The following is a 13,072-nucleotide window of genomic DNA, read 5'->3' as shown; positions in this document are numbered from 1 at the left end:
TAAGAGTAAACGCACTGTATTTAGAGAAAAGAACATAGTATCGTAAAAGTCGTAGAGTAATAGTAACGCGCATCAACCCACACCTACCAGAGACGTTACCACCACCACAACAAGGATCCACATCAATACAAGGTAAGTGGATTTAATATTTCAAATTATAACATCGGTAAATGAACTAAAAGGTAATCTAATAATCATATCAAGTAGTAGTATAATTATTATCTGAATTGAAATTTATGGGCTATTGAGCCGGGTACTCCCCTATTCTGTCGCCGCTTAGCCCCGGTTGCTCCTGCTCTTTTAAATTGGTTAATTTTTATTCTACTACATAATTTTAAAAAGTTTCAGTGGTTACAATTGTCATTATTTTAATATTATAATATTTCATTTCATACAATTTAAAACTTAACGTCAAAGTGACATCATGAAAATATTAAATAGACGTTATTACTTTTTATTTTGGATTAATTTCTAAACTTGTTTGATTTCACAAAATACGATGTGTACCTATGATTATATTTTTTTATCAATATAGACATATAGTATTTATCTCATCTCGGTTTTATTAGACTTCTTTACACTTCTATGATAACATTCCAGAACATCTCTGATGGACTATTTTACTGTCTTTGTATATGATGTATATTTACATCATAATGGCATTGGTATCGAATGATTTTATGAATACAAAATTATCATGTTTTTTGCATTTTTATGAATGTGAATTTCTTTTATTCAAACTTAACAACAGCAGAACTTCAACACGTCAAAAATATGTTTAATATTTTCTAAAAATAAATTCAAAGGAGATATCTGTCATATATCTATTGAACTGTTCAATATTATGTCGGTACATAGTGTGTGGATGTACGTCTACCGTTTGTGATGTTTTATTAAAATTAATAATCCTTCAAAAAAAACCTAAAATAATAAAATTAGTGAGATTAAATAAGTAATGTGTGATAAATGATAATAATTGTGAAAAATCTCAAATATGTTTTTTTCCGTTTGCTGTTACGTGAATGGAAATTAAGTTTATTTATTTATGATTATATTATATCAGATATGCGATTGGGCACGGTTCGCTCCGTGTGTGATATTGATGGGTAAACCAACCTGAACATATACTTATTATCCAAAACCATTTATCTATAAATGTTATGATGCCATTGGCGGGGATGCATTTAATAAATCCGAGTCGAATTCTTAACTAAAATGAATTCTGTCAAATGCAAGCAGTGACTATAATAAAATCCAACGAATTTGTATAAAATGGAAAAGAAATATTTTAAAAAAAGTCTCAAAACTATTATTAAATTAAATATTTAACCTTTGTTAGATTATATTGAAATTGTTCTCAAAAATAATTATATTAGAGCTGATTTCAAAACATCTGTATAGGCTCACATACTGCTCTGGATAAATCTCAAAAATCGGGATTCATTTTATAAGTGTAATTTAATTAGTTTAAGTGCAAGGCATATATGATTGTCGTTCCAATACAATAATAATATATTTTAAGTTCTACGCGGCGAATCGTGTGACGTAAGTGATGAAGTAAAGGCGTATATACGATTTCTTTTCAATTAAAAAACCGTTCCCACAATTATTTCGGAGTTATTGATTATTTATACATAATATTATTTTATCATAGTATACGTAATTATATATTATTTTAATCGGACCAATTTTTTTTCGATTTAGTTAGGTACTATAGAAAGACAATAACAGCTTCGTCGACTTGTACTGAAAACTTTTTTATTTAAAAAAAGTGAGCGCCCTACCAATCGTCGTAAAAAAAAGTGATGACTGTTGACTCTTATGTGACACTCACGTAGACAATATTAATTCATTATTTTTACGCGGAAATCATTCAATTAATTCAAAACACTCGTGTGATGTGTTGTCTCCTACAAGCGTAGTAAGTTTGTGTTCAGCTGTTCTGATTTTGTGTAGTGAGCATTAATATTATAATATTGTAACACATATTTGCGATATTCAAATTTTAAACGATTTATGATAATTTTGAAATGATAACATTATAGGGACTTACTGACTTACTTAAAAATTAAAATATTGTAAAGTATAAAATACAGCTTATGACGTATGGTTAGATGATCTTACCCAAACGAAATTGGAACTGCTGAACACAAATTCGCTAAATACGGCTTACGTTAGTAAGACGCAGACAGCACTTAATGGCATCCTCTTAAACTAAAACGGTATAAATTGTCCATAACATTTATTTAAAATGTTAACAATTTTTTTAAAAATTGTATTCACGTTTTTTGAAGTGTATAGCTATAGAGTTGCTTATTTCATTTGTTTAGCATTTGGACAGTATAATATGAAACATTAAGATAAACCTGTACACACTAATAAATAATGGATGCGGACAAAATGGTTCGACAAATATTATCATGATTCACGAACAAATTCGATATAGATGCAACTATAACCAGAGGTAAACTATAAATATGTATTTTAAATATTTTATTTTTGGTGAACATATAGGATACAAAATTATGTGTAAACTGTAAGAAATAAGAAAATACAAAAATGACGAAATTGTACCGAACTCAAAACACAATATATATATATTTTTTTTTTTTTTAGAACTTCTAGTAGGTAGTCACTATTAAAGTTCAACAGTTAAAAAATTAAATTTGCACAGAAAAGAAAACAATATGTTATAATACAAATCATCCCGAAAATGGGGGGAACCTGCAACAATCGTTCATATAATTCCCGCAATTGTTGCCACACGAAATTTGGAAGACCATCGTGAGTGTATACGACTTTTTTATGATTATTAACACCATAATTATTGGTCAATATTGTTTTTGATGACATATTGAATATGCAATGATACATAATGAGGACTTCAGTATCCAAAGGAACTGCGCTTTGGTATTATGGAAGAAACAATAATGGAACGTAGACAATCAACAATCAATACGCCGAGATAAGAATGATTCTCCGAGCTAGGTGGGTATGTAATTGCAGTGTTAAAGCCCTAAAGGATAATATTAATTTTTGACGTAGAGACATCGCTTAAAACTTGGCGGAAGCCACAACACAAAAGACATATACTGTCTTAACAACAATAGAATCAAAAGCGTGGTATGGTTTATTACATTATATAATATACCGATATAATATACGAGCGGAATAAAAAGCTGTAATACTATACGAAAAAAAAAAATTCTATTTGTCGATTTTTCATTTTTCTGTTCTTATATAGTTGTACTTTCTTATTTTTATAAATAAACATGGCTTATAATGCTTATATATATTATATAAATGGCTAGCAGCAAAAACGTGGTTTAGAAAAGAAAAAAAAATACAAACATCTTTAACCATCAACGAAAAAAAAAATTGGACCAATGTATCATAAATGAATTGTTCTTACTGGCAATAGCCTTATTCATTTACGAAACCTTGCACTTTTCAATTGGTTTTTTTTTTTTTAGTTCTTTCAATCTATATTATTTATTTTTCTTCGTTTCTTTTCATCATAAGTTAATTGCTCCTCTTTTGATGAATTAAAAATTCAGCTCTTTATTTCTGGGTAATCGAAGTTACTGGGTTTTAAATAAACTTGACTTTGTATTCGTTATTTTTGTGGTTCGTAAAGTCTACCTACACAGTGATTTAATTTTTACTAATACATGTTTGGTAATAAAGTTTAGACAGTTTAATTTACTCTTGGGTAATTTAAATTTTGGTTCAACTTAACTTAAAATGTAATACTCAACGTAATAAATCATAAATGCACAAGCAAATAACAACACATTTTAATAGAGTTTATACAGTTAATGTAATCAATTATATACTCTGTTTAATACCAGCACACGTTATACTATTACATTCAAAGCATTCCGATTAAAATTAAAGATATATCATTGATTCAAAACGGAATTCAATCTATACATATTTTTATATGTTATTATTCAATTAGTGATGCTAAATAAGTCAACCAATAATGGATGGAATAGAGGGAATTGCATAATTTGTTTTTTTTTGTAGCTGCAGACAGTTTTGGAAGAAAGTTAAAATAATATACCTAATTTCTAAAAAATAAATGTATGTATTTCTCATAGCTAAAAATCAATAATACAATTGAAACATTTTCAATCAACACAATATCATAATATGTTTTTTCATATTTTTTAATGCTTTTAGTAAAAATGGCATGCATATAGAGCTATTGTATTATGGTACAAATGTGTACATGCACGCATTATTATTTAAAATGTATTTTTCTTGCTAAGTGAATTAACTTATTATATTATTTTTAATTACTGAAATAAACTCTATTAAATAATATGTACAATGTACAGTACATGGTACGAAGTTCCATCAATGGATGGCCACTTCACAAAAGGCTCTGTCTGAAATGTTGTACATTTTATTTTATTTTGTATTTTTTCTAATATTTTTTTTATAAATTCGTAACATCACTGGTGCTCCTTGTAAAAAATATTCCTTCACAAACTGTTCAATTAATAAATGAAACAACTAATATTTTAATCCTTTTATTATGTATTAGAAAATATATTCATATGAAAAATCATTATATAACAGTACCTATATACTTTATATGTTTCATAGGTTATTTGATGATTTGATTTAGCTATCTTTACATAATAAATTACAGCAAGATTACAATAATATGGTACATGATTACATAGTTCAACCGTCTGTCGTTATTGTTAGTTTTGATTTTAGTTTAGAATCTAAACTTTAGATGGTCTCTTGACCAGTTTCATCGAGTTTCAAATTTGATTTACCATGAATGGTTTTAGAGGACATTTCTGAATCACTAGATTTCTGTTAGTGGTAAATTGGACAGGGAATCCTCTGTACCTGATGTTAGTTGAGAAAGTTCTGGACCAATACTACTCGTAGATTTTGGTTTGGGAATCATTAAACAACGTAAATTAAGATTGTGCTTGTACATTAACAAACGAGTTTTCATTTTACTTACTTAATAGCTACTTTAAAAAGTTCAAATTGATCAATTTACTATCAACATAAAATAATTGACGTTACAGTATTGTAGTATAACTAAACACATGTCTGTACGTAAGTACAATCAAATAAAATATGTAGGTACTGTCGTACTGAAAACATTCGTGCCTACGTTGTATTATAAATACTGAATTCGAAAGACTTATAAAACTATTCCCAGTCATTGATGTTTAATGTGTGTATTATATGTACATAAAATGAAAAGATTATCTAAAAATGTGCACACCATTATTCAAATAAAATTAAAAACAACAGAAGACTTTATATTCGTACTAAACACAATGCCTATATGTCACATATGTGCACATATGTCTATATGCCCAATGGTACTAAATAAGTGTACCTATACGTCTTACCTATAATATGGGTTAGATAGGTTGGTAAAAAGAATTTAAATTAATTAAGTACATTGTTTGTAGACTCTAAATAATGGTGAGCGCATACACCGTAAAAAAAGTTAAAACATTTTTTAAATTATTTTAATTAAGATAAAGATATAATGTGTAAAAGTACACAAGCGATTAGTTTATATGAAACTTAGATTTATAAGTTATAAACATGTTAAGGTATTTACGTTGGCAAATTATAATTTTTGTCACGTAATTTAATGTTGTATTAATTAAACTAATTTCGTAACTTCAACCAAAATTTAATTTAAAGTCCTAATCAAAATTGTTATCCTTAAACTCGCATAATATTATATAATATATACCTACAAAAAACTTTATTTTCTTTTTATCGTTTACTCCTTTGTCGACAGCTAATATGTTATACTTCATAATACTTTCAATTGAAAAATTATAAAATGTATCTCATAATGAATTGTTATCGAAATGTGTCTCTTAACTGTGAATAATTAAAATGTGCATTCAAACAAATTATAAGGAGTAATGTAATTGATCCTCAAACTTAAACTTATTATTTATTTGTAGGTATGCATAAACACAAGTCTGTTAAATTTGATGCAATCTTAAGGAAACATATACATCTATCTCTTTTAAAGTATTTTATTTATATAGTTAACGCCATTTCTTAGTTGTATAAAATATTATTTTTAGTGTAAAATAATTATAATATAATTATAAAAAAAAGAAAACGAATCAAAATCAAAGAAAATACGGAAACTTAAATTATTCTGATGAGATCCTTTTTGTGTAGTTAACCACACAAAACAGAAATTGCTTATTTAGTTATCTCAAGAATGTCACTAATTTATATGTAGAGAATACTCAACAGGGTGCATAATACAAAATATTAAAATACCATATAGCGAATATAAAGAATTTAAATAAAGGACTCAAAATCAAAATAATATAAATATGTTTTATTGAATTTTATTTTAGTTTACTTTTATAACATGGCTTATATGAAGTTTATGGTAAAAATTGAATTAAAATAATGCGAATAAAAATAGACTGCACGAGCTTGTTTAGTATAATAATATATTATTATGGTAATATTTATTTTGCCAACACATTTGTGTATAGATAAAACATTTTATTACTCAAAGGAAATTATTATCAAAGTTTGCTTTAAAAACTAAACCACTTTTGTAGTTTTGTGTTGTTTATACTTAAATAAAATTATTAAAATCAAATCAATTATAAAACCGTTTTTATAATTTTGAATTCAAAATAAGTAATTTCGTTGTTTTGTAAGCTGTAAGTAATATTTAAGCAGCTCGTATTTATTATTTTTATTGAAACAGAAAAGTTTTAAATTCAATATAAAAATTGTATAATTTAATTTTTAAATATTAAAAAAAAATATAGGTACATATAAATCGAGTGTACAATGTAGAAAATATATTTGGTAAAAAAAAAAAATGTAGAATACATAATTTTGTGATAAATCCACTTTATTATTTATATTTGCTAAAAAAGATCCAATAATTATCCATTTGTGAATTAAATATTTAACTAAGCATACTATATTATTTAAGTTATGTGATTTAATGGTTTTTTTTAATTTTTATTTGTTTCATAGCGTCTTTTATTTTATAAATCAAAGACTATATTTAAATTTAACTACACACATCTACCTACATATCTGTGCGACGTACATTTTTAAAAATTACACCAACATTTTTATATATTTTTTTTTTTATTAGCTTTTTGAATTACAACAATTTGTATTTAATATCAAATTTAAAACACACTTGTTTTTGTTAATATACTACTTGGTGACAAGTTTTATGATTTTTATCTTAATGCACTAAGGTTGTTATGCATAGTAATATATTATATCAAGCTTTTAGTTTAATGATGTAATTGAAAAAGAACAGTCTGTGTACATACTATACTTCTGTATGTACCTACCATATACACGGCGATGTCCCTTATTATATTTTAACAAAGAAAATATGTCACTGAACATATAGTATAATTATCTTTATGCAACAAAACGTGAAATATTTTTTTTTTTTTTTTTTCATTAATGACTAATGACTATAATAAATTAATAACAATGTTTATGTAATTGCAATATTTTTTTAATTGCGATATGCTTATGGATAACTGTAGTGGTTTAGTTTTCCGCTACGATATTTATTAGCTAGTGACCGTATCAAAATATTTATTTAGGTTAGCACCTACTAAATATATTATCAGCAATTTGATAAAATTTACGTCTTGATATAGAAGTAAGTACCTGTACGGTTATATACATTTTAAATAATAACCTATTTTAGCAGATTTTATTAGTTCTATAAAACTATGTTTTACATAACCATATTTTAAAATAAATTTTTAAATTCAAGACTTTACCTATTTCAGTTTTAAACTATAAAATAATGTTATAATACATACAACATATTAATTTAAATAAAATAAAATGTTTGGGCAATACACGGTTGTCTGTCCCATCACATTTAAAGTTAATTTTTATTTTGTTTTTTTTATGTGGGTATGCTCTTGACACACGTCTATTGTAAACAGCATACATTTATTTGTAATTAATTTGTGTGGAAGTTAGCAAATTGCGATACTACGTACCGAACGAATTAAAAAAAATGTCTAAAACCGACGTCCGTTTAGAATCGTTGACGTATATTTCAATTAATGTTGGTGCACTGATACTATTGTCACTTACGATCTCGTTAATTTAGCATTTGAATAACACCACATCGTCGAATATTGTGAATATTGTAATATTATTATAATTTATCAGACATTAATTTACTTATCGTTTCAATATACTTACTGCCAAACGCAACCAACGCACAGACGAAAATCCACGAGTACCCGAAGATCATAGTTGTATGAATGATTAATTAAAAAAAAAAAATTAACTTAACAGTCGTTTATTGTATTTCCGTCTCCTGCCCGGATTCAAAAAAAAAAAAAATATTATACTGTTTGACGTCTAAAAAATTGTACTCGCACTCACTCGCGCGTCGACACTCGCGTGGCTCTGTGTAAATGTAATTACGGCAATAATAATATTATAGCAATGGTTATATTATATTGCGATGACGAAAATAATAATAATTATTATTATTGATGTTGTTTTTCTGTCACATGTGTGTCCCGCGGAGGCCGTTGGTCACACGGACAACCCTCTCCAATGGGATGCCGATGACTGTCGTGAGCGCAGTTTAATTTCAAAATGCTCCGCCACCGGTAGGCGCAATTGCTCCGTCGTGCGATGTATGCATTATAGTTCGGGATAGCGCCACGCCACGCGTCTCCGGACAGAGAGAAAATATGTATATTTGTCAAAATGTGTACACCTAAATTGCACTATGAACACGTAATAACATTATGTTATAATGTATAGGTACCTTTTTGTTTTATAAATACAAGTCACTAAATACCTATAATATTGTACCATTATAATATGAGCTCATAAAATAATCATCGACCGGTTGTATTGAACGCACTGCAGGCACAACAAATCTGTTATCATTATTATTGTATGCAACCGTAATTTGTGGTTGGGCTTGTGAAGCTTTTCGACTAAAACTCAAAACGTTGATCAACGCGTAACTGAAAATACTATTTAAAAAGTACTTCAGAACAGTACTGGCCCATTTTATTATAGTAATGAAACGAATATTATAAGTAATGAATTTAATAATATTTTTAAACTAGAATTATTACGTGCAAGAGAAGTGTTATTGTACTTTTATTTCTCCAATTTTTTAATGTTATCACATTCCAAGTTTCAACACTGCATCGAAACTTGACAAAATCAAATTACTTTTTCTGGGAAAATTGCACTATCTAGACGCAAGACCAAATTTGGAATAAAAAAAATCTTATTAGTTATTATATAAGTAGGTAGGTATTGAATTGTGACGCACGTATTTCTTTAAATATCAGTATATTTATTCCTAAATCTTATGCATTGTACAAAAATACTATTATAATCAAAGAAATTACATTTAAAATACTTAGGTGCTGCTAGTAAACAGCTTTCTTCACAAATTATTCATGTGAAACTTTTATTATTTAACATGTACCAAATGTACCTATTGTCTTGTAGAGAATATATAGAACTATTGTCTGTTAACAGTTTGTAAACAAATTAAAACCCTAATGATGTGAAAGTTTGCTGGTGTTTTTATTTTAATTTGATATATTATGACATTTTCAATTAATTAATTATAATATTCCACTTTTTATATATTGTAAATTATTATATTAGGATATTTAAATTTATATGCTTTTTTTATTTTTAACTTTTGATCAATGTTAACATCTAAGTCTCTTAAGAGCTTAAGTTTCCACTTCAACTATTGATTTTTGTAAATTTTCATTACAATTTACAATGTCTTTTTAAATGTACCTATTTTAAAATGAAAAAATAAATATCTCTCTATCATCACATTTTACTAATATGAGTATTGAGTAATATACCTACGTCTGGTATTAATAATGTGCATGACGAGAATGTATGATATTATTATTGTTACTGTTATTATTAATTTGTATTAAACGACAGGCTGTATCAGAGATTGCGGTTTGTCACTGATGAGAATGAAATTAATTTGGAAAACAGCAATGGTTTGCCATGTGCAGCACTCGAAATCCGATGCGTTATTTGAACTGATATTGCAATACTGCATTATATTAGCACGTTACTTATTAACAGGGAACAGTGTGTTCAAAATCTAGTTTCATTTCCAAATACATAAACAATAGATCATCTTAAACCAAAATGTATCTGTTGTCTGTTTTTGAGTGTCTTACAAAAATCGCAATGGTAGTGCACTCGAAGTTCTCATGCATCATATCATAAATGCATACGTATCAAGGCATATTTTGTAAAAACCACAACTAATTGTCAATGCCATGGACGGGATTGTATTTTCCTGCTAAAAAATTATAACACAAAATTTTAACATTCAAAATAAACTACTATTAAAATTGTTATACTTTTTAACTAGAAACAATATTTACTTCATTTTGTATAGATTCAGATTGACAAAAATAGCACAGAGTACTGGAATAAAAAAATAAAAATATGAAGTGTATATATTTGCATATATTTTAGCACATTTTGAAACAATCATTGACAATATTCATCAATATTATTATATTATTATTTATCAACAATATTACACTGAAAATATTTGTATTATGTAAATTATCATGTATGTTCACAACTCGTTATCCTTTCGGCGCAAAAATGACCAAGCCCTTGATCTTGTCGTGTAACCATATTAATGTGTTACAGAATATTTTCGTTAACTGCGTTCACAACACGACATGTTGACGGTGAAAAAAAAACACACGAAAAAAAAATAATATTACATTCTCAATTCTGATAAGAATTTAATGATATTATGGTGTAAATTGTTAGTTCTACCCAAATAACTCGATTTTAATAGAAACTATGTGTATAGTAGGAAAAAAAATCCCATCTACCTTTGGTTCATATTATTATGATTCAGCGTGTTTCACTCTACGAGTTACAGCTACAACCTTTTTGCGTTCCTACGTACTATGTAATAATAGGTATAATAATATGCTCTGTGTGGGCATTATTTTGCGCTTTGGTTAATATTGATGTTATAATGATGTTTGTTTGTTAATGTACAAGGAGAAATTCACGTTCTTGAAAATTAGCAACCCCGCGTCCCCGCACTGGGTTCATATCGATATGACGACTAAAAATTAGTACCAATTATTTGCTGTTGATGTACTCTTAATGAATTTAAAATTTATTTTTCAGAAAACCCAAAAGTTAAAAATAAAAATGTCTTTAGAAACCAAATTTATAAAGGCCAAACATTTTTGATTTTTTTTTAAAGAAATTAATTAATTTTTTAATACTTTTAAAGGGTTTGAAAATTAAATGGAATCCTAAAAAACATCATTGTGCTTATAGTTTTTTTTGTCTTTAAAAAATGTATTTAACACAGGTACAGTTAATACATAAGAGTACATTGTATTTTTTAATATAAGACAAAAACTAGAAATTTTTTTAAGGTAACCATTTTTGAAATTCTTTTTTCAATGCTTTTAAGTGCTTATTTGAATGCTCTTTCAAGCGTTTATATTAATAATAATAAGTGTTATGTGCTACGAACCCTGCTTATCACTTAAGCTGTGAATATTATCATTTTCTGCAGTCCTAACCAGGGTTTGCAAACGTTATAATAACGTTATGATTATAACGTTATATTTGATAAAAAACGATTGAAATTTGTAAACATAATTATAACGGAAAACGATAAACATAATACATAAATAAATAAATAACACAAAACAAAACGTAACGTTTAACAAAATATATGATATATCATTAAACAAAACATAACGCAAAACGGTATATAATATATATTGTATTCTGTTAAACGAAATAATTAATTTCCAATTATTTAATAATACTTAGTAGTATTCAAAATTCAATTATTGATTCATTCCAAGAATTAATTTTATTCCGTATCCGGCCTATCCGGGAGATCCCGTATTAGATATTATTTTAAAACTTAATAAGAAGGTATTAATAGAATAATTTAATTACCAATAGCTAATAATAGTGATACTCTGATAATATTGTACTGTACTATCTGTACTACGGTCGAAATTTATACCATTCAAGTTATTCAACTATTGTGTTCGGTGTTCAGACTTCATTTTGCTCAGATTAGTTCAGTCGTTTGTCTAATAATTGTCAAATGTTGAAATTTTAAATATTTATATTTTATACTAGTATACCTACTTATAGTTTTACGTTTTATTTATATTAGTTTATTATTTATTTAATTTTGTGGATAAACTACATATTGAGATATTGAGAATCATTATGGGTAGAACAATTTCTAACCCAGTACAAAAAATGTACTTCAAATTTAATATTAGTACAAATGAATGTGTCTGCCAAATTCCCAACTGCAATAACCCTATTCGGACAGGAAGTCACTCTGGTAACTTAGAAAATCATGTGACAGTTTTTCACCAAGATGAATTTTAAAAGAAAAAGAGATATTAACCGGATCAAAATTAAAAAGATATTGTTGCTTCAATTCCACAGTTTCAAAAGTAAGTACATTATAACATTTAAATATTTCATACATTTTATCTAGGTAAGTATAGGCACTAAACTACTAACTGTTTATTTAACTACCTAATATTATGTTCTTTTTGAAATAATTGACCCTTTAATTTTAGTTTATATTTTATTTAGATACATAGGTACCTATCCTTATTAATCTACCTTTTACCTAATATAATATACAAATTATATACCTAATATTATAATATAAATAAAATATGAATACAATATTATACTATTTCAACTTTATAATTTTAAACAGGGGGATGAGGTGACCGAGTGGTCTGACGCGTCCGCTGCGACGCAGCCGGTCGCGGTTCGATCCTCGGCTACCGGGCGGCATTTTTCTCCGGACAAGTCGCGGTGACCGGAGAACAAGTGCTGCCATCCCCCACCCCCGGGGCATGGCAGAAACCTACGGGTGCCCCATTCGAAATTCTGCCAAAAAACAAACACACACGTGTTCCCCCCTACCGTCCCAAAATATACAATACAAACAAACCTACAATACAAATCCTACTACAGCTAATGGCCT

The 13,072-nt window shown here is 27.3% G+C and overlaps 1 protein-coding gene and 1 long non-coding RNA gene across 3 annotated transcripts in view; one reads left to right on the top strand and one right to left on the bottom strand.

Annotated features, from left to right (window-relative positions):
- LOC111037778 overlaps positions 1-9,620 on the bottom strand; it is a 65,792-nt gene extending 56,172 nt beyond the window's left edge. The window contains exon 1 of the mRNA XM_022320535.1: positions 8,236-9,620. Within this exon, the coding sequence (XP_022176227.1) occupies positions 8,236-8,287 (52 nt within the window). The 5' untranslated portion in view covers positions 8,288-9,620. The remainder of the gene's footprint in view (positions 1-8,235) is intronic.
- LOC111037776 lies at positions 8-4,052 on the top strand. Of its 2 annotated transcripts, XR_002604912.1 has the most exons (4): positions 8-132; positions 2,331-2,464; positions 2,617-2,784; positions 2,889-4,052. It is a non-coding gene; the product is annotated as an uncharacterized LOC111037776 (long non-coding RNA). The 2 variants fall into 2 exon arrangements; XR_002604911.1 differs by having other exon boundaries at positions 2,617-4,052.
- Positions 9,621-13,072: the final 3,452 nt, after the last annotated feature.

This window comes from Myzus persicae, unplaced genomic scaffold (genome assembly GCF_001856785.1).
Source record: "Myzus persicae strain clone G006 unplaced genomic scaffold, MPER_G0061.0, whole genome shotgun sequence".
NCBI lineage: Eukaryota > Metazoa > Arthropoda > Insecta > Hemiptera > Aphididae > Myzus > Myzus persicae.
The sequence above is the reverse complement of the archived record's forward strand: the minus strand, read 5'-3'. Positions and strand labels throughout refer to the sequence as shown.